Source organism: Ammodytes marinus (genome assembly GCF_949987685.1).
Source record: "Ammodytes marinus genome assembly, chromosome: 22".
In the NCBI taxonomy this organism is placed as follows: Eukaryota; Metazoa; Chordata; class Actinopteri; order Uranoscopiformes; family Ammodytidae; genus Ammodytes; species Ammodytes marinus.
The window spans coordinates 1,625,596-1,651,535 of NC_137226.1; the positions used below are offsets into that span (position 1 = coordinate 1,625,596).

The 25,940-nt window shown below is 38.9% G+C and overlaps 2 protein-coding genes and 1 long non-coding RNA gene across 4 annotated transcripts in view; all 3 read left to right on the forward strand.

The window, feature by feature from the left end:
• LOC307268182 (ras-related protein Rap-1b) overlaps nt 1–28 on the forward strand; it is a 13,076-nt gene extending 13,048 nt beyond the window's left edge. For both annotated transcript variants that reach the window (XM_080050723.1, XM_080050722.1), the window contains exon 8: nt 1–28. This exon is cut by the window's left edge and continues 711 nt beyond it. The gene's annotated coding sequence lies outside the window, so the exon portion shown is untranslated.
• The window catches only part of LOC307268410, a 205,138-nt gene that overhangs the window by 64,807 nt on the left and 114,391 nt on the right, over nt 1–25,940 (forward strand). The gene's annotated exons all lie outside the window — the stretch shown is intronic.
• cct2 (chaperonin containing TCP1, subunit 2 (beta)) lies at nt 5,040–16,448 on the forward strand. The gene is made up of 16 exons (XM_080050767.1): nt 5,040–5,108; nt 6,266–6,340; nt 6,550–6,615; nt 7,061–7,172; nt 7,714–7,790; nt 8,169–8,281; nt 8,619–8,821; nt 9,595–9,695; nt 10,262–10,389; nt 11,004–11,107; nt 12,074–12,193; nt 12,626–12,754; nt 13,488–13,591; nt 14,295–14,394; nt 14,932–15,073; nt 16,060–16,448. Exons 1-16 carry the CDS (start codon nt 5,106–5,108, stop codon nt 16,088–16,090), a joined length of 1,608 nt encoding a protein of 535 aa, XP_079906893.1. The 5' UTR covers nt 5,040–5,105; the 3' UTR covers nt 16,091–16,448.

The following is a 25,940-nucleotide window of genomic DNA, read 5'->3' on the forward strand; positions in this document are numbered from 1 at the left end:
TAAAAGTCATTTAATGTTTTTTTGTTTTTTTTATTATTTTGGGTAGGGGGGGGGGCAGGGAGGGGGGTTGGGGGTTAGCAGCGGGTCAGGTGGTTAGCTCGCCGCACTAGTAGCTTCGAGGCAACTTAAGTTAGCAACGAGCTATGCTAGTGAATAGGCAAAATTCAAAGGAGATGCTAACTTTTTGGCTACTTGTTAGTTCTGTAAGCATTATTGAAAGTAGCTACGAGGAACTTTTAAATATTTCTGAAACAGTCTCATGTTTCCTCTGATGATCATACATTACATGTAACAGCAAACGAGACCATCAGTGCAAAGAATGCTATTTTTTTATATAGTTTTTCTTAATGCTTTTGTCATGGGCATGCTCACCCCAGGAACAACAGCTGGCGTAGTAACAACACTACCGCTTTTGTTCAAAGGAGGCGCTAGAATTAACACAAACTGAAAGTTCCTCGTAGCCACTTTAAAGCAGGCAGAAAAAGCTTACATTAGCTTATTGAAACTTATATAAAAAATGAAGCTAATGTAATATGTTGTAATTGGATGCTAGCACTTTCCTAGCATCAAAGAAACAAATAAATTATAGTAAATGGGTGACGCTAACTAGCATAGCGTAGCATAGCACAGTGAGCTAACCCCTAGATCTGCTGTTAAGGGCAGACATGTTGCCTTCTTTAGACAGCAGACTCACACTGGTCCAATACCTTCAATGTGTGTGTGTGTGTATGTGTGTATGTGTTTTAATGTGTGTGTATGTGTGTGTGTGTGTGTGTGTGTGTGTGTGTGTGTGTGTGTGTGTATGAGTTGTAATGTATGTGTGTGTGTTTTAATGTGTATATGTGTGTGTGTGTGTGTGTGTAAGTGAACTGCATAACCACAGTGAAACAGGCCAGTTTCTTTAAAGGGGCGATTTTATGTTACATTCAGTTAACAGGGCAGCCGGCAAGTGTTGTTGCTAGGTTACTAACCATATTAAAACCTGATTATTAATAGTAATAACACGTATGAGAGTGTTAATAATAGAATAAAACAAATCTTAGTGTTTCTTGTAACGGTTGCACGGCGACATTTTTAAAGGTATGGTTCAAAATCTTTCACATTTGGAGCTTTTAGTTTAGTGAAGTTGTAAAGTTTTCATCTTTTGACTTTGATCAGCAGAGTGAAGGCTAATGCTCCCATTGACTACCAGTGTTTGAGCTAAGCTAACCTGGATGAGCTAAGCTAACCTGTGGCCCATTTCTATATATAAAAAAAATGCACACACACAATATAGTTACAGGAACGGTTTCTGTCGCCTTTTCTTGAGTGGGGCAGAAAGATTAAAAAATTTAAATATTGAACTATGCCTTTAAGAGACCAGAATGGGTTGGGCTTGATGTTTTAAGCCACACCTCTTTATGTATTTGGGGGGGGGGGAGAGGGAGGGGCAAAGAAAAGGCCTTCGAATATTAGAGGGGGGGGGGGGGGGCTGTGTATGGGTATTTTGATGTTTTTATTTCAAGTTATTGCAAATTTGAGTTTTCTCTTCTAAATTGAAGGTAAGGGTCTGTAGAACAATTTTGGCTTTGAGTGTCAAGAGACCAGAGCAACATGTTTTGTTGTGTGTGTGAAAATTAAGACCTTCTTCAAAAATTCACAAGATCGATAGCAGCCATTTTGGAAGATGGGCCAAAAAAATTCAAATAATTGGTCTGATTTCTTGACACTTATAACCAAAATTGTTTTGTATACCGTTACCTTTTAAATGTAGAAGTGAAGACTAAACTTTTGCATCAAATTTGAAATGACTGAGTGTCCAGGCACCACACTATCTGTCTTCTGTTTGAAAGTATAAAAAGTACTTTGGACCTGTGTGAGTGACTGCTGTGCACAGTATTGTACTATGGGGAGTCTTCCCTCTATAGTGCGTCTATGTAGCATGTTGATATTTGGGTCAGTTCCCAATCTGAACACAAGGGGGGTGGGGGGGGGAGGGGTGCTGCCACAGTTTTGCATGGATCGGGAAATTACAATTTGAAAGCTATAGTGCGTAACTTTTTTGTGTTATGCAATGTCGGTTTTACATTGTCAAGCCATCGCCAAACAAGTTGCCACAAAGTTGATTATTAAGCCTATTATCAGCTCCACAAAACTCTCTCTGTATTTCTCAGTATGGCAGCGTTTACAAACTGGTTCCCCCCCCCCCCCCGACACTGGTGCAGGAGCTCAGAAAAATCCCCAAGAAGAGCCCAAGAAATGTTTCAGTTGTTGATTCTCCTGCTAACGATAAAAACCTGGACGTACAGCAGAAGGTATAAAATCCATGTGCCATCACTGAAGGCTTTACCTCATGTAGATGCACCGACAGTGTTGTTGTAATTACTCAGAATTCCTCATGGGGGGCGACAGAAGTTACGCACTGTAGCTTTAAAAGGTCGGTCTGCGGCAAATAAAACTGTTATTAACAAATAGGAAAAGCTAATGTTATGCTAGCAAATTATTCCCCATTGAAAAGTGTATTTGAAAGACCCAATACACAGTCAAAAACAAACCTGGACCAGCCACATAAATGTAAAATGAATGCCTCTATAAAAAGTGATTTCAACGACTGAGTTTTAAGGCCACTTTGAGGGGGAAAAAAAATTCTTCAGAATTTGATAAAAAAATCGCGAGAATTAAGTCATAAATCTATGAAAAAATTAATTGGATTTTTCCGAGAAAAAAGTCGTAATTTTACAAGAGAAAACTATGAGAACTTACGGATGTAGTCACATACGTTTTTAATTGGTTTCCATAGTGACAGAGGCTCTTGTTTAAATTTGTCATTTCTTGCGACTTCTCGGACTTTCGATGGTTTGGACGAGTGTAACCGCAGTTAAAATTGCAAAATTGGACCAATTCATTGACGACGGAAAGATTTTGAATTTTTTTTGTTAACACTTTACAATAAGGGAACATTAACTAGCTGTTAATACATGCTAGTTAACGTACCGTAAGTAAATAAGTATTAGAGGTTAGTGAATGGTGCTACGAGGAACTTTTAAATATTTCTGAAACAGTCTAATTTTTCCTCTGATGATCACAAATGACATGTAACAGCAAACGAGACCATCAGTGCAGAGAATGCTATTTCTATATAGTTTTTCTTAATGCCTTTGTCATGGGTATACGCTCACCCAGGAACAACAGCTGGCGTGGTAAAAACACTACCGCTTTTGTCCAAAGGGGGGCGCAAGAATTAACACAAATTGAATGTTCCTCGGAGCAACTTTCGTGCATAAGCATTACCTAGCCGTTAATAGCATTAACTAAGCATTGGCTAACAGTTTATTAATGTAGCCTTATTGTAAAGTGTTCACTGATTTTTTTAAAATTAATTGCTGATATAAATGTTTCTGTGTGTGGCATGATGACCAGTGAAATGTAACAGAAGAACCAGATCAAACCAGTCGGTTAAAAAAAAAAAAAATCCCAGTCTCAATTCTCGAACGAAAACAACAAAAAAGTGTTTTAAGAACTGATGTATAGGCTAATTATTGGTCTGAGATGGTTTTTCTAAGCGTACAGAAACCCATGTGTGTGTGTGTGTGTGTGTGTAGGGGGGGGGGGGGATAGGGGAGGGGGGGGGGGGGGTGAAGCCAAATGTAAAGTAAAAACTAAAAAGCCTTAAATGAATAAAAGTGGTGCAATTTTGTAACAGCAACCTGTGACGTGTCGTTATTATTAGATAGATGATGGATGGATGGATAGATAGATAGATAGATAGATAGATAGATAGATAGATAGATAGATAGATAGATAGATAGAGACAGATAGAAAGATGGAGAGATAGATAGATGGAAGGATAGATGGATGGATGGATAGATAGATAGATAGATAGATAGATACGATAGATAGATACGATAGATACGATAGATAGATAGATAGATAGATAGATAGATAGATAGATAGATAGATAGATAGATAGATAGAGACATAGATAGATAGAAAGATGGAGAGATAGATAGATGGAAGGATAGATGGATGGATGGATAGATAGACTATTCGGGTAGTGCATTTTGGATCTAAGACTGCACAAAAAACTAATAATGCATCAAAGTTGTATGCACAATAACAAAACAAATATCATAAAAAGCAGTGAAATCATGACATCAAATTGGTATTAAAAGGGTTGAAATCCTGGAAATAATTGAATGTGTGTGTGTGTGTGTGTGTAATTGTGACCATGCTACAGGTTGAGTGAAAAATGTGACCCAACAATGTGTGAAAAAAATATGAATACATAACAGTTATATGAAGGTTTTGGTAGAGGACATTTGTTTTATTTGTCTTCAATGGCCTTAAAAGGGAAAGCAGAGGGGTAAGAGGTGTGGTCCAACCCCTTTGTCCATATATAGTCCATAGTGTGTAAAGAGAGATACATTGATTACAGGTGTATGTCGCCCTCAAGTGGCCGAGTTTAGCAAAGTCATGCAGCATTTTCAAAACAGAAAGAAAGCAAAGTATATACTTATATGTATGTTTATCTTTAATAATAAAATAATTGATAAAATCCAGCGTATATGTAAATGAGACAACAGTTCTGTTAAACAACGGTTTCCAAGGCTGAGCATGATAGTTCGACACTTCTTTTGATTGTCTTGATGAATATATAGAACAAATAGATAATCAGAATTACCTGTAAGGTTTTGTTTTAATCCATCCATCCATCCATCCATCCATCCATCCATCCATCCATCCATCCATCCATCCATCCATCCATCCATCCATCCATCCATCTATCTATCTATCTATCTATCTATCTATCTATCTATCTATCTATCTATCTATCTATCTATCTATCTATCTATCTATCTATCTATCTATCTATCTATCTATCTATCTATCTATCTATCTATCTATCTATCTATCTATCTATCTATCTATCTATCTATCTATCTATCTATCCATCCATCCATCCATCCATCCATCCATCCATCCATCCATCCATCCATCCATCCATCCATCCATCCATCCATCGACCTCCTTGAAGGCAGCCTCACGTCTTAACGTCATTACGTCACTCCCCTGCCCAGCCCTTCTCTTGTGCGCGTGCGTGACTTCATCCCTAGCTCACAGACATCATGGTAAGCTTTTTACATTTATTTACTCTTTTCTAAACCGATTTGAAACAGTTAGAATTGATTGCTTGACTCATATATGAACATACGCGCTTGTATTATCTATCTGAGCACTTTCCAGCCCATTTGCGTTGTTTATAGCGGCCGTGTGTAGCTTTCCGTTAGCTAGTTTGTGACAACCGGCAAGCAAGCACATGGGGCGTTTATGAATGCGCTAAATGCTATGCTAACAAAGAAATAAATGCGTCATTAAATATTCTTCACAAGCGGTTGTTCATATGGCCTTTTTGCGACAGTTGATGTAGCGTTAACTGTGAGTTTACTGGATGTATTTGTCAGTCTGCTCAATCTCGTGCTGCGCAGATAGCCCGTTGTCATGCTATGCTAGGTTAGCTTTTCATTGTATATGTCAAAAAGGGAAGTAATAAACGATTATAGCCGTTGATGATTAAAAATGAGAGATCTAATAATTGCAATGTGTGTGTGAAAAAAAACAGCTAGCTTTAATGACGTAATTAGTTGTCAGTAGTTTTTATAATTTTAATGTTTTTGTAAATAATGCGGTGGAAAAGCTTCTAGTGGCTTCTACGGATGAGCCGATGCTGCGTTCAGGGCGGCTCGGAAGAAAGAGTTTCATCCATGCTTTAAACAGTGCTCCAGTTGCATTCAAAGCCCCATAAACTACCGCATTTCACACATAGCGTCCACTACAGTTATATTTTCACTCCACAGCCACCACAGTGGATTTTACAGAATATTTGATAAAGAAAATATATAGTTTTTGCATACCGATACCATAGTATTCTTCATTCTTATTCACCAATTTTTATTAAATTCAACATGTCGAAATCCTGATTCTCACCTTTTGTAACATTTTAGAGACAAAACATCTATTGTTGCATTTTTATTGAATACAACATCATACATTTGCATGAAATTGTATCTTGAAAATTCTAACGTTGAAGATGTTTTTAGCCTCTATGGTAGGGACATAAAAACACCCTTTATCATTAAAAAAATCAAAGTAGAGTCACTCACTCCTCAATGTTTTGTATAGCTGTTCATTTTGTGTGTATGTAGATTTAACCGTGTGTGTGTGTGTGTGTGTGTGTGTGTGTGTGTGTGTGTGTGTGTGTGTGTGTGTGTGTGTGTGTTTTTTTCAGGCGTCCCTATCAATGGCCCCCGTTAACATCTTCAGACATGGAGCTGATGAAGAGAAAGCTGAAACTGCTCGACTGGTGAGTTCGTTTATATGTGAATATTTTTTTTTTAAACTTATTAATATTTTTTTTAACTTTATTTATAATATAAAAGTTTCACAATCTGGTTCTATTAAAAAAATCCTTTTAATATGTTGTATTTTTGTTGCCTAAATGTTTGTGTCTGTTTTCATTGTGCAAAAATATCAAAATGAATTGTTTTGTATTGTAATGTATTTTCTCTGCAGTCATCTTTCATTGGAGCCATTGCTATTGGAGATCTGGTGAAGAGCACACTGGGTCCCAAGGGAATGGTACATTGTGTTCATATGTTTCTTTACAGCTGATTAAGCTTCAAAATAAAAGAGTAAACTTGCCAAACTTTGCCTGAGAACACAACATCTTAATTTGACGCTTAAATCTTTCCTATTTTAATTTTAATGTATTTGTTTGATATTTTATTTTGTACTCTGGTCTCACTTGCAAATAAGCTCTCGATCTCAATGTGACTTCCTGATTAAATAGTGTATAATATATAACTGTATAAAATGCCTTGCTTTACACACTTTATATTTCTAACTTATTTTTTAACTATAATTGTCATGTCTGTTAATTTTGTCTATTTTAATGTGAAGCTTATAATGCATTTAATTTTCTCATTTTAAAGAACTTTGAGCTGCACTTCTTGTATGAAAGCTGCTCAACAAATAAAGTTTATTGATATTTTAATAACAGTTTCCCCCTGGTGTGTGTCTGCAGGATAAGATCTTGCTCGGTGGCGGTAAAGGCGGCAGCGTCACCGTAACCAACGATGGAGCGACCATCTTGAAAGCCATCGGAGTGGACAACCCCGCCGCCAAGGTCCTGGTTGGTGAGTAGAACTGGAAAATACAGCTACTTGCAAAATTATTCATACCCCTTGAGATTTTCCACACTTTGCCACGTTACAACCACACACACACGTACATTTATTTTATTGGGATTTCATGTGATAGACCAACACACTGTGGCGCATCATTGTGAAGTGGAAGGAAAATGAAACATGGTTTTCAATTTTTTTTATGAATAAAAAAACTGAAAAGTATTCAGCCCCCATGAGTCAATGCTTTGTAGAACCACCTATCGTTGCAATTACAGCTGCAAGAATTTTGGGGTATGTCTTTACCACTTTTGTACATCTACAGACTGACATTTTATCTATCTATCTATCTATCTATCTATCTATCTATCTATCTATCTATCTATCTATCTATCTATCTATCTATCTATCTATCTATCTATCTATCTATCCATCTATCTATCTATCTATCTCCCTGTAAATGTAATGTTTAAAAATGTAATCAATGAAGAGTGGATGTGTGATGTTGAATTTCTGATAGAAGTTTTAACATATAAATCCTGTTTGTTTTCAGACATGTCGAAGGTTCAGGACGATGAGGTTGGAGATGGAACCACCTCTGTCACCGTGCTGGCTGCAGAGCTGCTCAGGGTAAAAGCATTAGAATAATAAACGTGTCAAACTTACTGATTTTTATTTATTATTTTTTTATTTTAAAGTCGACAGAAAGTGGGAAAAACAATGTCTTTGAATCTCAAGGACAGAGTAATAAAACGCCTGTTATGGAGTAGTATGTAGTGACAAGAGAAAGTATGTGATTTGGAACGCAGGTTATGTTTAATAAACTAACTGCAGGCTCTGTGAATGTAAACAAATCCCCCTCGTCTGAAACTGTATAGTGCACCTTTTAAAATGAACATGCCGGTCCGACCTTGGAAAAACATGTTGGGAACCCCTGATTTTAAAGCAGTGTGTCAACCCTCCCCTCACCACTGCTCTGGCCCTGTCTCTTCTTCGTTGGTGCTTTAGGAGGCGGAGCTGCTGATCAGTAAGAAGATCCATCCTCAGACCATCATCTCAGGCTGGAGGAAGGCCACACAGGTCGCTAGAGACGCACTGAGGGAGGCCGCTGTGGACCACAGGTAATATAGCTCTCTATCTATCTATCTATCTATCTATCTATCTATCTATCTATCTATCTATCTATCTATCTATCTATCTATCTATCTATCTATCTATCTATCTATCTATCTATCTATCTATCTATCTATCTATTTATCTATCTATCTATCTATCTATCTATCTATCTATCTATCTGTCTATCTATCTGTCTATCTATCTATCTATCTATCTATCTGTCTATCTGTCTATCTATCTATCTGAGCGTTCTCCAGAATCACTGACTCCACCTTTTGAATTATCCTTTGTTTAAAGCCCTGTGTATATAATAATAATAATAATAATAAATCCTCTCCTTAGCAACGACGAGGCCCGTTTCCAGGAAGACCTTTTGAACATCTCCAGGACGACGCTGAGTTCCAAGCTGCTGACTCATCACAAAGACCACTTCGCTAAGCTAGCTGTTAGCGCCGTCATGAGGCTGAAGGGCTCCGGGGACCTGGAGGCCATTCACATCATCAAGAAGCTGGGAGGAAGCCTCACCGACTCATACCTGGATGAAGGTCAATAATACAGACAGACGCACAAACACATTAAAACCAATGCAACACTCACTCACTCACTCACTCACTCACTCACTCACTCACTCACTCACTCACTCACTCACTCACTCACTCACTCACTCACTCACTCACTCACTCACTCACTCTCAAACCAATGCACTGACACACACACACACACACACACACACACACACACACACACACACACACACCCACCCACCCACCCACCCACACACACACACACACACACACACACACACCAAGAAACTGGGAGGCAGCCTCACCGACTCATACCTGGATGAAGGTGAATAATACAGACAGACAGTCTCTCTCGCTCTCTTTCACAGACATTAGAACCAATCCAAACGAACACAAGCGCACTCACTCACTCGTACACTAAAAATAATCTAGTTAGCATGCAGTATGCTACAATTGGGACATACTTTTACTTATTTATTTCATCCTAACATGGTTTCTTGAACTTGCCTCCTCTAATATATCCGTCTCATCGCTGGTTGTTTTCACTGGGAGGCTCTGTCTATGTGATGTAACTTCTGCTGCAGTGGATTGTGGGTCAGAACCTCCATAAAGCTGCTGGTTTCAACATTTAAAAATCACAACCGGGTGTAGTAGGACATCTGGGTATTTTGCCTGACATCATGTATTGGGACACAACCATACTATATAGCAGAGAAGGATGGGGACTGGAACATAGCCAGATTCTTGATCTCTGTCCTGATTGGCTGTTGAACATCATGTGTGTGTGTTTCCAGGTTTCCTATTGGACAAGAAGATCGGCGTGAACCAACCCAAGAGACTGGAGAATGTCAACATCCTGATCGCCAACACCGGCATGGACACAGACAAGATCAAGGTAACACACACACACACACACACACACACACACACACACACACACACACACACACACACACACACACACACACACACACACACACACACACACACACACACACACACACACACACACACACACACACACACACACACACACACACACACACACACACACACACACGTCTTTTTACAACACTACATACTAAAGTACAGAAGAGTTTTAGGGACACAGGACAGAGAAAAAATAATCAGATAAGGAAGATTTTTTTTTCATTATGTCGAGAAATGTCAAAAATAAAGACAAATTCTCCAAAATGCTATTGGAGTTAGTGGGACATTTATGTATTTTCAGCATACTACAATTGACCTGCATGTATTGGAACATCCTAAATCTTTTTCTGGCATACTAAATAGTAGGGAAGTATGGGGATTGGAACACAGGGTGTCTTTAGCTTGGACATATTTGTTATTTAAGTAAAACATCTAATAATATGCATTTTGTGTCTCTCTCCCTCTCCCTGTGTGTGTCTGTCTGTCTGTCTATGTGTGTGTGTGTGTGTGTGTGTGTGTGTGTGTGTGTAGATCTTTGGTTCCAGAGTGCGCGTGGACTCCACAGCTAAAGTAGCAGAGATAGAAATGGCGGAGAAGGAAAAGATGAAAGAGAAGGTGGAACGCATTCTGAAGCACGGAATCAACTGCTTCATCAACAGGTACAAACTACTGACAAACTACTGACAGACTACTGACAGACTACTGACAGACTACTGACAGACTACTGACAGACTACTGACAGACTACAACACATTATCAACCTCACTGCAGTAAAATATGTCTCAGTATTTTCAAAATTAAAGTCCTCACTTTGCAGTAAAAACATTCCTTTTCTATTGGTATATGGTGGCCATGTTTTTCAAGCTATATTGCTAATGTTTTAGAGACATCTATGCAAAAAATGTGCTGCTGTAGATGTTTAAGGGCATGTTGCTAGCTATGGTGGGCCCCCTTTTATTTCTTTACTTTACATACCAGTTTACAGAGCCTAGGCTGTGTATTATGCCAGTTTTTTTCCACTTGTATGCTTTTAGCTGTATGACACAGCTATACACATTAGTCATTCTGTAAAACCCCTAAACTTAATGTATTTGCGAAAAAAGTGATGTTGACAAAAAAGCGTTCTCCAGAATCACCAACTACACCTTTTTATATAAAATTCAGCCCTTTTTAAATGTACCTTCTGTTCTGCCCTATAACACCAGCTACATACTGTTTATTAGTCTTTGTGTATAACCCCTAAACTTAATGTAATCCCCCCCCCCACACACAGACAGTTGATCTATAACTACCCCGAGCAGCTGTTTGCCCAGGCGGGAGTCATGGCCATAGAACACGCTGACTTCTCTGGAGTGGAACGTCTGGCTCTGGTCACTGGTACGTTCTAATGATTCTATTTAAAGGTTTTATTTCTATCCATATTATCCATTCGCTTTTCCAATGTCTATTCTATATTAGATGTATTTCATGCCCCTGTAAAGCACCTTGTTTCTGAATGGGGCTATATGAATAAACTTGCCTCGCCTTATACAACAACCGATTAGACTCGCACAATGTAACAGAATGCAATTTTGAGCATTAAAAAAAACCACTTCATTTTCTTGCACTTTTGGCTGAAATTGTATGCATACACTTTGGACAAATCCGAAATATTAATAAATGGGAATATTACTGTAACTGCTTAGGCATGTAAACAACTTATTTAGAATATTGTATTAGAGTATAGACCATGTGCTCTGGTCACTGGTACGCTCTTCTTATATGATGATTACATTATTATAATGTGTCTTAATAACGTATTATAACTAGTGTAGTGCCCGTAGGAAGCAGTTATTACCTTATCCATGCCACAGACAGACAGACGTTTCTTGCTTTATAGAAAGATTTATAGATTGATATTATTATGTATTAGGTATTTATGATCCAATAAAGACAATTCCTATTGGTTTTGTGCTATTTCAACGTGGCAGCTATCGTTTTGGTTGCAGTTTAGAAGAGTAACTTTAAGAAATCGATTTCAACACATGCTACAGATGTACGATGAGTTTATTGATTGTGTGTGTGTGTGTGTGTGTGTGTGTGTGTGTGTGTGTGTGTATGTCTCTGTCTGTTTTGCTGTGTGTGTATCTGTCTTTGTATCTGTGTGTGTGTGTCTCTCTCTCTCTCTCTCTGTGTGTGTGTGTGTGTGTGTGTGTGTGTGTGTCTCTCTCTCTCTCTTTATGTGTGTGTGTGTCTCTCTCTCTCTCTCTCTCTCTCTCTCTCTCTCTCTCTATGTGTGTGTCTCTCTGTGTGTGTGTGTGTGTCTGTCTGTGTGTCCCTCCGTCTGTCTGTGTGTGTGTTCAGGAGGAGAGATTGCCTCCACCTTCGACCACCCTGAGCTGGTGAAACTCGGTCACTGCAAACTGATCGAGGAAGTGATGATCGGAGAGGACACACTGCTGCACTTCTCTGGAGTCGCCCTGGGTAACACACACACACACGCTTACAAACACACACACGCACTGTCACACACACACACACACACACACACACAGACACACGCTGGTTTCAACACCTAAACCTCTGCTGTGGGAAGAAAAAAAGGGGCAAAGTGAGCGGATCGCGTAGTTCAGTTCGACTAGAAAGGCAAAAAGAAACTGGGACTGTGCAGCGCACTGGCATCATGTTCATGACGAATGTATTAAATATGCAAATTCGATCGGACCTGACTGGAAAGTATTACCCGACACAGTGGCGGGTGAAGTGACAGAATTTACACGCCAGCGCGCAAATCTACCCGCATTTGGCGTGTGGCGGGTGTTAATTTACATCCATGTCACACACACACACACACACACACACACACACACACACACACACACCCCCCAGACTAACCCCGTCCCTCTCTCTCTCTAGGTGAGGCGTGCACCATAGTTCTGCGTGGAGCGACTCAGCAGATCCTGGACGAAGCAGAGCGTTCTCTACATGACGCGCTGTGTGTGTTGGCTCAGACTATCAAGGAGCCACGCACTGTCTATGGAGGAGGTACACACTGCCTGTCTGTCTGTCTGTCTGACAGACACACTGTCTGTCTGTCTGTCTCACTCACACTGTCTGTCTGTCTGTCTCACTCACACTCTGTCTGTCTGTCTGTCTGACACACTGTCTGTCTGTCTGCCTGTCTCACTCACACTCTGTCTGTCTGTCTGTCTGTCTCACTCACACTCTGTCTGTCTGTCTGTCTCTCTGTCTGTCTCACTCACACTCTGTCTGTCTCACTCACACTCTGTCTGTCTCTCTGTCTGTCTCACTCACACTCTGTCTGTCTCACTCACACTCTGTCTGTCTCACTCACACTCTGTCTGTCTCTCTGTCTGTCTCACTCACTCTGTCTGTCTGTCTCTCTGTCTGTCTCACTCACTCTGTCTGTCTCACTCGATCTGTGTGTCTCACTCACACTGTCTGTCTCTCTGTCTGTCTGTCTCACTCACTCTGTCTGTCTCACTCGGTCTGTGTGTCTCACTCACACTCTGTCTATCTATCTGTCTGTTTGTCTTTCTGTCTGTCCATCTCACACTCGCTCTCACTCACACGGTTTTATATATACTCACTCACTCACTCACTCACTCACTCACTCACTCACTCACTCACTCACTCACTCACTCACTCACTCACTCACTCACTCACTCACTCACTCACTCACTCACTCACTCACTCACTCACTCACTCACAAAGTTATTGTACCCTTACACTCATTCTAACTGTGTGTGTCCATCAGGTTGCTCTGAGATGCTGATGGCCAAGGTTGTCTCTGATCTTGCCGTTAGGACGCCAGGGAAGGAGGCTGTTGCCATGGAGTCCTTCGCCAAGGCTCTCATGATGGTACGGGTCATTATTTTATACATTAAAGACTTACTTCACCGGTTGGAATATGAAGGTGTATTGAACTCGGAGATCCTATGAAGTATAAATGTGCAATTTTTTTTTTAAATCGGATCATGTCTAACCCTACATTTCTCTTTCTGTGATGTCACAGAAAGAGAAATGTAGGGTTAAACAGTGAGACCATAAAACTCTTTCTGCCTTTTCTCAGGCTAGGATGATCCGATTTCAATTTTTTTTGCACATTTATACTTCACAGGATCTCAGAGTTCAATACACCTTCATATTCCAACCGGTGAAGTAGGCCTTTAAGTATTCTACTTGGATACCTTTATTTCAAATGCAAGACTTTAAGGGTTGTTGTTATACCCTGACTGTCTTAAAGGTGCTACGAGGAACTTTTAAATATTTCTGAAAGTCTCATTTTCCCTCTGATGATCATAAATTACATGTAACAGCAAACGAGACCATCAGTGCAAAGAATGCTATTTTTATATAGTTTTTCTTGATACCTTTATCATGGGTATACGCTCACCCAGGAACAACAGCTGGCGTAGTAAAAACACTACCGCTTTTGTCCAAAAGAGCCGCTAGAATTAACACACACTGAAATTTCCTCGTAGCACCTTTTTTAAGTTGATAAAAGTCATTTTAGCAGCAATGTCCTAAATGAATCTCCTCTCTGTCTCTGTTTCCTCTCTAGCTGCCCACCATCATTGCAGATAACGCAGGTTACGACAGCGCCGACCTGGTGGCTCAACTGAGAGCAGCTCACGTAGAGAACAAGAACACATACGGACTGAGTGAGTTAATAGACACATGTACTGGAAGGATGTGCTTTAAAGGTGCAGTCAGTGATTCTGGAGAACTCTTGTTGTCAAAATCAGTGAATATCTCCTCTGTGTGTGTGAGCTGGAAAAAATCCAGTGTTAATACACAGCCTGGGCTCTATAAACAGGTATTTAAACAAAGAGGCCCACCATAGGTAGCAACATGCCAGTTTACAGAGCCTAGGCTGTGTATTAACACTGGATTTGTGTTCTGTGCAGGCGCAGTATGAGGAGATATTCACAGATTTTGACAGATTTTGACAACAAGCTTTCTCCAGAATCACTGACTCCACCTTCAAACAATTACTTTGGAAAACGATGTTTCAAATCAAAATATGTCAGAAAAATCATTGTTATAATAATAATAATATTTTCTCTTAAACAGATTTCATATATCCCTTAACACTACACATGTGATCTCTGCATATAACATATTATTTATAAATGTGTTTTTCTCTCTCTCTCCGTGTGTGTGTGTGTGTGTGTGTGTGTGTGTGTGTGTGTGTGTAGACATGTGTGAGGGGACCATAGGAGACATGGCGGAGCTGGGCATCACTGAGTCTTTCCAGGTGAAGCGTCAGGTTCTGCTCAGCGCCTCAGAAGCTGCTGAGATGATCCTCAGAGTGGACAACATCATCAAGGCTGCTCCAAGGTCTGTATATCTATCACTGTCTGTCTATCTGTGGGTCTGTCTGTCTGTCTCTATCACTGTCTGTCTGTGTCTCTCTCTCTCTCTCTCTCTCTCTCTCTCTCTCTCTCTCTCTCTCTCTATGTCTGTCCGAACCTCTCTGTCTGTTTGTCTCTCTGTCTGTCTGTCTGTCTAAAGTTGTGTTTTTAGCCGTAATGCTAGCCTTAGGTCCAGGTCAGTACTACATGACTTAGAATATCACAACAGGGCCATGCATTGGCCAAATGTATAAGATTATCCTGAAATGAATGCGATTTCATTGACGTCAATTATTGTTTTAAATAAAATATTCAACTATAAAAGCTGAGTTCCCAATCCTATCTTGCAGTGCAGCAAAGGAGAATGTCCATGTTAAAATATATTTATATTGCTTTTTGCAATGATATTTATTTTAGAACGAAGAACATTTCCAAGCACTTACTATTAAATGAAGATGAAGAGGGTTCAAATATTATAACTCATAATTATTAACTAGCTGCTTACTGTTATGCAAAATCATGCGTTCTTGTTATTTGATGTCAGACTAAAATCTCTGTGAAGTCAGAGTAAAGGTGGATTTGCTCTAGGAATGGCGTTCCACTGCTATTTTTCTAGTACGAGGTTGGAATATAAACCGCTCCGGAAAAAAATGAAGAGATCAGTCTGTATTTTTCTTCAATCTTCATCTCTACATTACTTATTGAAAATGCTCTTTATGACAAAAAAAATGTATCGGAATTTGGTAGAAATGTTGTCAGTAGTTTATATTATAAAACCAAAATGTTCATTCTACTCAAACATATGCCTATAAATAGTAAAACGAGAGACACTGAACATTTGGAGTGGTCTCTTCATTTTTTCCAGAGCTGTAGACTGCCCAGTTGTCGAAATCGCAGCATTAGTCTTTGTTTCTTGTGTCCTGTTGAAACTAAACTTTATTAATCGTCTGTTTTCTTTGTGTGTTTTTATAGGAAGCGAGTCCCGGACCACCACCCCTGTTAGGAGACATCCAGTGTTAACGGGAGACGGATCAGCTGTTATTTATCACCTGTTGTTTAGTCCAAATTAAAATCAACCTTTCTCTGTGGAAGCACTGCACGCGGCCAGCCGGCTAACGCTAGCTAACGTTGCTTGTTTATTTCAATGCAAAAAAACGTGCTAAAAGTAGCTAAATGTGACTGCCGCTAACGTTTAAAAATAAAGTTTGGTTGTGATGCTAGCTTTAGGCCGAAGTCACAGCACTTGATTAAGAGCGGTTATTGCTAACGTTAGCCGGTCCTCGCCGACACGCTTAGAACGTTCGTTTGTGACGTTTATTTGTTTTTGTTTACTGAAATAAATGAGCCAATCCTCAACCAGAGATTTGTTTGTTGTTGTTTTTTTTGTCATGATTGTTTCTGGGATAACTATTAAATTAATGAAGTTCAGTACAGAGCTTTAAAAAGTCTTAAAGGGGAAGAAAGTGATATTTATTCGTTAATATACAGTCAAAACCGAAATTATTCATACCCCTGGCAAATTTTGACTTAAAGCTACTTTTTATGAAACCAGCAAGTTTTGTCTTGATTGGAAATGACCCAGGCTTCTCCCAGAAGATAATAAGACGATGTACAAGAGGCATCATTGTGCATAACATTTATTGCATATACAAAAATTGGCATGTCCAAAATTATTCATAGATGGGCATAAAGTAAAATGGTCCGCTACAAAACCACTTTGGTGATCTTGAAGTGTAGAAGCCTGTATTTGGTGTGAATGCTGAAAGCATTCACAGCTTTGATATTCACCGCATTTATTATTATTATTCCGCCCGCTTTTCATGCACGTCCATATCTTCAACATGCTTCATTCCACAAACTTCCTTCAACTATCCTCATATTCAGCCCATTTTCCACATGTGTGCTTTCATTCAAAAATTTCAAAAAAATTAATAACTTCATAATTAATAGCAATTAAACAAAAATTATTTAACATTGAAGCGGATAGGAGCAGCATTCCAAACCGCTAAAACTTCTTCTGCTTTGAAACCTATCTCCTCCCGCATTTTTTCAGCTAGAGACTCCATTCAAACGTTAAACAATTCACATTAATTACAGCTATTAAACACTTATTCAACTTTTTAAAATCTTCAACTGTCTTTGAACAAACACAGTTTTAGTTTTAAGCTTTTTTCAACCTCTTTCTAAATTTATAATGGGATCCGGATGGGACGGAATGTTCAGAGGCAGAGTGGGGAAACCAACTGTTACAGTGTAGAACTGGTGTAAAAATACACCAAAACCTTCCACTTAACTGCCTCTCACTCCCACAAATTAAACCCTACGTGGATAATTTTTACATCAAAATGTAGGACATATTCTGCCGGTCGCATAGATGTGACTACTGAAGCAATCGGACTTACACAATGGGAGGTCTGGGCTTCCAAGCTAAATGGTGTCCAACCAACTGCCGCCTTGATAACTGAGACATGACATTTCTGGAGAAAGGCAGACTGTACCACACCTTTGAAATGCTCTGGTTCTCATATTCTTCACATTACAGACATAATCTTCACACTGTGTCTTCATCAGATTCTTCTGGTTCTAACAATAAAATAATTTTGTCAGTTAGACTCAGGGTCCGCTAGTTAGAGGCAGCGGTTTGAGGTGACGTTTTGGATGAAATGACCTCTCTGAGGCCTCTAAAAGGTGGGATTTCTGCCTGATCACAGACCCTCAATAAGACATACACTCACCTTGGTGACTCACTCTGCCCATTAAAGGGCAATTTCACTTTTTTTTCTTGATTCTTTTTTTCTTTTTTCCGCTTTATTAGACAGTTCGTAGAGGCACAGTTGAAATGGGGCAAACACTCTGCTCTTTGAAGGCCTATTTCACACATACATTGTTTTTCATGTCTTTCAATTGTAATTTTATCTAGACATTTTTAAATATTCAACATCATTCCTATTAGAGTTAAACAATTCACTACTGTTCATATTTAAGACTGTTTCTTACTTTTCCACATCTTCATACTCCTTTAGCTGATTCATATAAATTCAAGCCATCAAGGTAGTTTAGCTCCAAGTCTATTCAATTACTATTTCATAGTTTTAAGATTTGTATCCATGTCTTTCAACTTCTTCATAACTTCAGCAAGAAATGTTATTCAAACCTCTATATATTCAACTTTTCAACTCCTTTTAAGGATTCAAATTGTCCCATGTTCGTCTTGCATGGGAGCACATTTCCATAATTCACAATTTTTTCATAAAATTCATAACTTCAGAGATATTTAAAGGTTTATTACACCCAAAAAAGACATATTCTGCCGGTCGCATAGATGTGACTACCGAACCTACACAATGGAAGTTTTGGGCTTCCAAGCTAAATGGTGTCCAACCAACTGCTGCATATCAGTGTATTACAGGACCAAAATAACTGAAGACACTGTCATCAACTGTTGCCATAGAAACCAGTAACATCCCATGTGAAACTGTGTGTGTGTTTGTGTGAGTGAGAGAGTCCGTGTGTGTGTGTGTGTGTGTGTGTGTGTGTGTGTGTGTGTGTGTGTGTGTGTGTGTGTGTGTGTGTGTGTGTGTGTGAGTGAGAGAGTGTGAATGTGAAGAGACGTGCAGTGAGGTTTATGGCTGGTGAGGCACTGTCTTTTTTTAATCCTAATGTTTTTTGGGCTTTGGGGTGAAGAGGAGAGATATGGCACAGTTCTAAATGAAATAGTAATTTATTTACTTGATTAAATATGCAATAATATCTAATATTAATTGCATAGTTTGTCTTGCTGCAGTTATACCATTGTGTAGGCTATTTGAAATAGATAATTTAAAAAAAAACTCATCTCCTTTTAAACTTATTTTACACAAGTATGACCTTTATAAACTTCGACTTTATAAACCTTTAGTTTTTCCACTTTTGTTCAACTTTTCAACTCAGCAGGAAATGCTTTTTTTCAGATCGTTCATTGAACGCGTGTTATCTTTGTCCTGTGGGTGGCAGCAATGTGCTGAAAAGGCAATTGCCGGAAATTAAAAGAAGAAGAAGAAGAAGCCGCCTCCTCTTCCGCCTCCGTTCTAGCCTCCACCGCAATCTTTTATTTTATGTTGTAGCTTACTGAGTTGACTCAGACGAGCTCTCCATCAAGCCATCAATGTACTTTAGCTCCAAGTCTAATCAATTACTATTTCACAGTTTTAAGTTTTTTATCCATATCTTGGAATCTTCTGATTCTCACGGTATCTTCATTTTGTCTGTCAGACAAACGGTTTGCGTGTGAGAGGCAGAAGTTTGAAGGATGCGTTTCGCTCAGCTCTAAAGGTGGAGAGGGACCACAGCTGTTACCAATTGGCCCTGATTAGCTCACCACCGCGCCATAGGAATATAGAGTTCTCTTTATAGATGTGACCTGCTCTGATAGATTCAACAACTTTGGTGGCTTACTGGTTTAAGCCTAGGTCTCGCAGCCTGAAGATCACAGGTCCGAATCCTGCTTAGGGAATAACATTTTCACCTTAAATCTTTGTGTGAAGGGGAACATGTCTCGTGGGAAGTGCATATGACACATTAGGCATATCTATAATTTTTTTTTTTTTTTTTTAAACCCTGAGCTTAAAGTTGGTGGTTCAAGTCCCAGTTACCGCAAAATATAGACTTACACGGATTTTCTTCTAACTTTGCACAAATGTTTATTATGACTCAATTATAACCCCATAGGAGTTTAGAGGTCAAAGGTCAAGTTTCAAGGTCATAATTCATAAATTTTTAATTCATTTTTCATAGATTGTATTATTCAATCATTCTATTCATTCAGATATATTCATCCTTCGTTCTTCATCAACATTCAGCAGTGAAGTTTATTCAGCATCAGCTTCAGTTCAGCAGCGCAGCATTCACACCGCAATTTCTTCAAGGAATTGCAATTCTAGTTAAGTTTGCATCCTTCTCTGAGATGTGTTCACAAATTAACTGGCAAAAAGATTCATAGAGCATTTCTGGATACACTTATTGTTTTGTATATAATGTTCAAATCCCCACTTTGACCAGCTGTTGGGGTTTATTCATTGAAGCCGAATATTATTGGAAATTGCTTTGATTCCATTCTTTCAAGCATCATTACAATTTTTTTGTCTTTCAAAATTTTAAATGAAAACAGTGACTAAGGTACAGAATACTAGTGCAGAGAGAGGCAACTTTCCAGGTTTTTTTGGGGGGCGTTTTTCAAGCTTCCCACGTCATTGTTCTCAGCCACTCCCTCTGTTTGCTGATTGGACAGGTAAAAAATCTACAGGAGAAAACCCCGAAAATCCCTGAATATACCGCGGACCCAGACTGACTACTGAAGGGAAATTAAAATTGAGTGGAACTAGGTAGGCGGGCGTTGCCAGGCTACAGGTCCAGTTGCCATTTTCAGAATTCGTTGGGGTTTTTCCTCTCCGGTTGACTGACTTTTGACGGTTGACTGACGGTTTGACGGTTGACTGTTTGCCTCTGTCCGCTCCAACAGACACATCGGTAGAATAATTCCGGGTTTTCCAGCAGTTTCCTCGTCACAGCTCCGGGGTTTATCGTTTCAGGATTCAGAGTCACGTCTGCTGCAAACTGCTGGACCGGCTTTCTCTCAAAGTCTTCTTTCAGAACATCACAATCAACTGGAATTTGATCTAAAACAAAGGCAGAGACAGACACATTATAATTGCTATCATTATGTTCAACCTAACTTGAAAAAAATAAAAATGGTGATGTTTGTATTTATTAAACCTGCAGTGTGTAGAATTTTGGGATTTATTTCATAGCAGACTTGGTAGAAAATAATTATGATATCCATAAGTATGTTTAATTTAGTGCATAATAGCTGAAAAAAATTATAATATTTTTTTTTCCACTTAGAAAGGGTCTCTTATATCTCCGTATTTCTCCACACCATGGACCAAGGCATGGACACCCCCATTTTGCTAGAATTAATTACAAATCATATACATTGTAATTTTTTTAAATAATTTTAATTAACCACGACAATACCTCATTGAGATTAAAAATATATTTTACAAGAGTATTCTGGCCAGTTAGATAAAAAAAAACGTTTAAAGTAGTTGTAAATGTAGGCTTAAAATATAAAAGTGGGTGGATAAAATATTTAAAAATATAAAATGTATATTAGCCTATTTACATTTTAAAAGGTCATATGCATAGTTTGTTTGGTGTGTAGCCTACACATGAGCCAACACGTGTAGTCAGCTTTACAACCTAGCTTTTTAGCAGTATGAAATGTCAATCAATGCTGTGCTTTAATTTGATTGGATTGTTTTAAATCTGATAGCCAATCGAAGTTCACTTTCATGTAGATGTGTCGTGTGTGGGGCTTTGCTGGTAATCACGAAAGGAAATTATAATGGACAAAATCATTGCAGTTGTAGCTGCTGACGACTAGTTATCCTCTCGTTTGGACTATCGTGATGTACCCGAGGTAAATATGTGCGTGTGTGTGTATGGATTTTTATATTGTGACTGAATGTTTTTAACTGTAAAAAACATGCTATGTTGCTAATCGCGAGTAGCCGTTGTCCCGTTAGCATTAGCATAATGACTGTTAGCTTTGTTTTCATGATGTAAGCTTTGTTTAGTTGGTTAGGGACGGGTGTTTTTAATTTTTAAACGGTAGGAATACTACTACTTTTACCGATTATTGCTTATTGATCCCTTAGGTTAGGCTACTTTTACAACTTTACACAGCACTGATTTCTCTTATAAGCTGCTCACTGTTGCTATGGGTAACAGGCTGTTGCTATGGACATCATTTTGATCGCTCGACTCTAAATAAATCCTCTGACAAACGTCTACAAACAGTTACTACTACTCTAAAAAACAATGAAATATATGTTCAACATGACTTTGAAAGTGTGCGGAGAGCAGAGAACTTTGGGCTCATGGTTATTGTCTCTGAAAGGACTCCAGTCAAGACCACGTGATGTGAGTAGGTGTGGCCACAGTAACCCCCTAACTCTACTGTTGAGATGGGTGAAATTCGGACCATAACGGATTATTTTTTGCACCATAAACTATAATAGCATTTTCTAAATCATTAAAACCACATTTAAATCAATATTTAGCTTCAATTAATTATTCAATTTATAGTTAGTAGGGAAATGTAACGCAAACGGGTCATTCTCTATATACATTATGAAGAACTCATAAAGAACTGATAATGTACAGAGGTTTTAGACACTGCAGTCTTTTTAAATGAATAACCCCATGGCCAGTTTAATAGCAGGTTTCGGTACCATTCCCAAGATGAGACAAACTAATGTCAGATCTTTGTAAAATGGCATATAGACTTGTTTCTAAGCGGGCTTATCTGATTCAGGAGAGGGACGTTTGTGACTGAAAGAAAGAGAGCGAGAGAGACAGAGAGAGGAGACACACACCGAGGGAGAGAGAGACACAGAGAGAGAGAGAGAGGACCAGTAAAACTCCTGTGGACCACTGTGGAGCGGTTTCCCTCTCGCTGGTATGCTGCTGACCCAGAATGTTGATGCTGTTGCTTCTGCTCTCCGCCGGCCTTCCCACTGCCGTTTGGAATCTTACCAGGATTCGTGAGTACTGAATGATTTGCACGTGCCTTTTTATTTTGCGCACGTGTAAATATTAAAGGGGCCGTTAAAGTTTTTTAGACCATCAAGCCCACAAGCTAGGACTCAGGGCTTCAATGGGGGTTTTATTTATATTTTGTGTATGTGCCGCTGAGTTGAAATTTGTATAAAAGTGTGGGCCCATTGTAGTATATTGATTTTTCACATTTTAAAGGTGTTATGCATGATAACACAGCATAGAGGTAACAAGTTAATATTTAAAAGAGATTTTAAATTAATGAAATAAACTAATATTTAATTAGTACGTTTTTTTATTTTTATTTTATGTAGGTGTAGTGGTTAGAGCGCCATATCTAGACTTGTTAATGTGATGTTTAAATTATTTGACAAGTCACTCAATGTGTTGAAATTTGCGCCGCTTCGCCTCGGTTGACAATGACATAGCCCGATAGCCGCCATTTTGTATACGCGCCCGCTCCTTCTTGTCTTTCAAACCCAATCCGAGGTCCAATTCTTCTGGACGTAAAAAAATAAAGAAGAAAAAGGACGAAGAGTAGAAAAAAACAAGAAAGTGGTAAGTTGAGCAGATAATAACCATGAAATATTTTACTAAATGAGTCAATGCTCTTTGTCTAGCCTTTACTGTTGGATGGAGACACATGTGTAATGTTATTTCAAGTAGCTTCTCATTGTTTCTTTTGTTTACTTTGATGCTTAACATTGACGTTACCGAGTCGAGTGCGCGCAGAGTCAAAGACGGGACATCGACAGTCAGCTTGTTAGTTAGTTAGTTAGTTAGTTAGTTAAATCTTTATTGTCCACGGTGTGGAGATTCGTCTTCGGTCTCATACAAAAAACAACAAGCAGGACAACACAACAACAACAACAACAAAAGCAACAACAACAACATTTACACACAGACATCTTCAGGGCAAGAAGCAGGACAGCAGTGGCAGTATACACATCAGCGGGACATGGTGTTCAGTACCCCAATCGCTTTAGGAGTGAAGGAATTTTTAAAAATGTTACGATTTGCCCTTGGCACTCTGTAACGTCTACCCGAGGGAAGAAGTTCAAACTCCCTATGGAGTTAGCTTAGCTTAACTTGCAGGCTTAAGGAACATAGAAGCTAGAAGTTAAAGTATGTACACTTTATAACCAATCAGTTTGGTGTTGGTAATTTTTACCGAAATAAATGTGGTCATATCTATGAGTAATGTTTTATCTGCCGTTTTAAAGGACACTAGTAATGGAGTGATTCGGAGGCGAAAATCCACTTACTGAGACAATCCTTTTTCTGTAGCCTAGTCAACTGATGAAAGCTGTGTCCGACTAAGCTAACTGTCAAGCTATAATTGCTTAGTTATGAAATGTTGATGCAAAGACATTGACAAATGACTAATGTGTACAACAATACACATTAGTTATTTATTTGTCCACATTTCTCTGTCCAAATGATTGTTTGCAGTTTGGCAAGTGTATTTTATTGTCTTTTCTATAGTGTAGGCCAAGTGGCTTAATGATATTGACTTTAAAAAACCTAAGTAGCCCACAGTGCAGGCTCCAGCACATAAAGTTAATCCTTTGTATTGGAACTATTTTAAATGATATTGTCCCTATCAAATGAAATATAAAACGTAAACAATGAATTGTGAAAGCCATGCGAAGAAGAACATTCTAAAATGTAATTTGAGGAAATCTAATTCTATTATGTGCCTTTTTAATTTACGTATTTAACATGTGACTGTTATAAGTATCAATTTATTATCTCTCCCCAGGATCATTACTTAAGTTTCTGGCTGCAGCAGCAAAAGAGAGGGAAAGGTGCCCCCTCCACAGGCTGATAAAGGTAACCGTTAGTTCAGTGTTACACCTTTAATTGTTTATACTGTATAAGCATTGTACTTGAGAGATTTCCTGTGACATGATATGCCATGTTTCTTTTTTTGTATTTTAACAGACAACACGTCTCCTGCCTGTCTTGACCAGGATGATACAACACCAACACTGGAAGATCAGGCACCTTTCCAACTGCCTAAACGGATATCTGTAAGTTAAATTTTTCTTAAACTGTTGAATTTTTATACTGTAGTATTAGTTGATTGACAATATGTAAGAGCAGCTGATATGTCAGGTTAAGATGTTGGAACATCTACAGACACACATGCACATTTATTTATCACAAATCCCAGCTTTTTGTGCGGCTATTTCATTGCAGAAGCTCACGTTGGGATTACAAATAGATTAATTGTGCAGCACCACTGCTGACAGGCGAGACATTCGGTCGGTAGTTAAGGCTTGCGTTGCCTAGGCGACTAAACCCTGCCTTATATGTACCTCCCCCCAACTTACCTTTTGGTTCCGGGCAGTTATTTTGTAAACTCTGCACCAGATCATTCCTGCTGATCTTCTCCAAGACCTTCATGGTTTCCTTCATAGCTCCAGCGCCGCCATATTTCTGTGCCATTAGATCCACTGTGTCCTGCCTGTCTGCCTTCTCTAGCTGAGCAGCTGAGATGCCCGAGTCATCTTCCAGTATGTCATCCTGCTTTAGGAGCCACTTGAATTTCTTGAATTCGTCTTCTTTTAATTGCTGCAGAGCTTTCCAGAGCTTCTCTGACAGTTTCACCATTTTGGATCCCTGGTAAAAAAAAACTAATCAGTGTATTTTTGGTAACTAGATTGAAGCCCAATGTAAACATAACATCAACATACAGTATTATGCATTGACCTCCTTAGATAAATATCTTATCTCTTTAGCTGCTAAATGCTTCACTATTTTCACCAACTTTAGTCTCTACCTGATTCTGAAACTAAGAGTGGTTATGTATGAGGGGGCTGTCTAATATATCTCTTTAAACAATAAATACAGAAATATGTATTTCCCAAAAAAGTTGTAATGCAACTCACCGAGCAGAATTCAGCCGTGAATTCTTCAAACGTAGAAGGATGATCCAGATAAGAGTGAAGAGATTCCAGATAATACTGGATGTTGTCTTAACCTTAGCTTCCTCTTCTTGTGGTTCAATTTTCAGTAAACCCCCCACAAAGCGACCACTTCTCATCATATTTTGGTTTGTACAGCTCGCGGCCCTTACTTTTTATTGTCATAAAGGTAAAGTTCCCCATTTAGACAGACTCTACGTGAGCAAAGGCCCAAAGCATCAGACTAGCTCATAGAAAAATACTCACATGTTGGGAGATGTACTTCCTTCTTCTTCCTTCAATTTAGTTATTACTTTGGTTCCGAGGCCAAAGGTCAGAGTCAGTCTA

Excerpts from the sequence above, each read along its gene's own strand:
- cct2 (XM_080050767.1), top strand. Across the intron at positions 12,194-12,625 it reads CTTCTCTGGAGTCGCCCTGG|GTGAGGCGTGCACCATAGTT; the intron begins GTAACACACACA and ends CTCTCTCTCTAG. Across the intron at positions 12,755-13,487 it reads ACGCACTGTCTATGGAGGAG|GTTGCTCTGAGATGCTGATG; the intron begins GTACACACTGCC and ends TGTGTCCATCAG.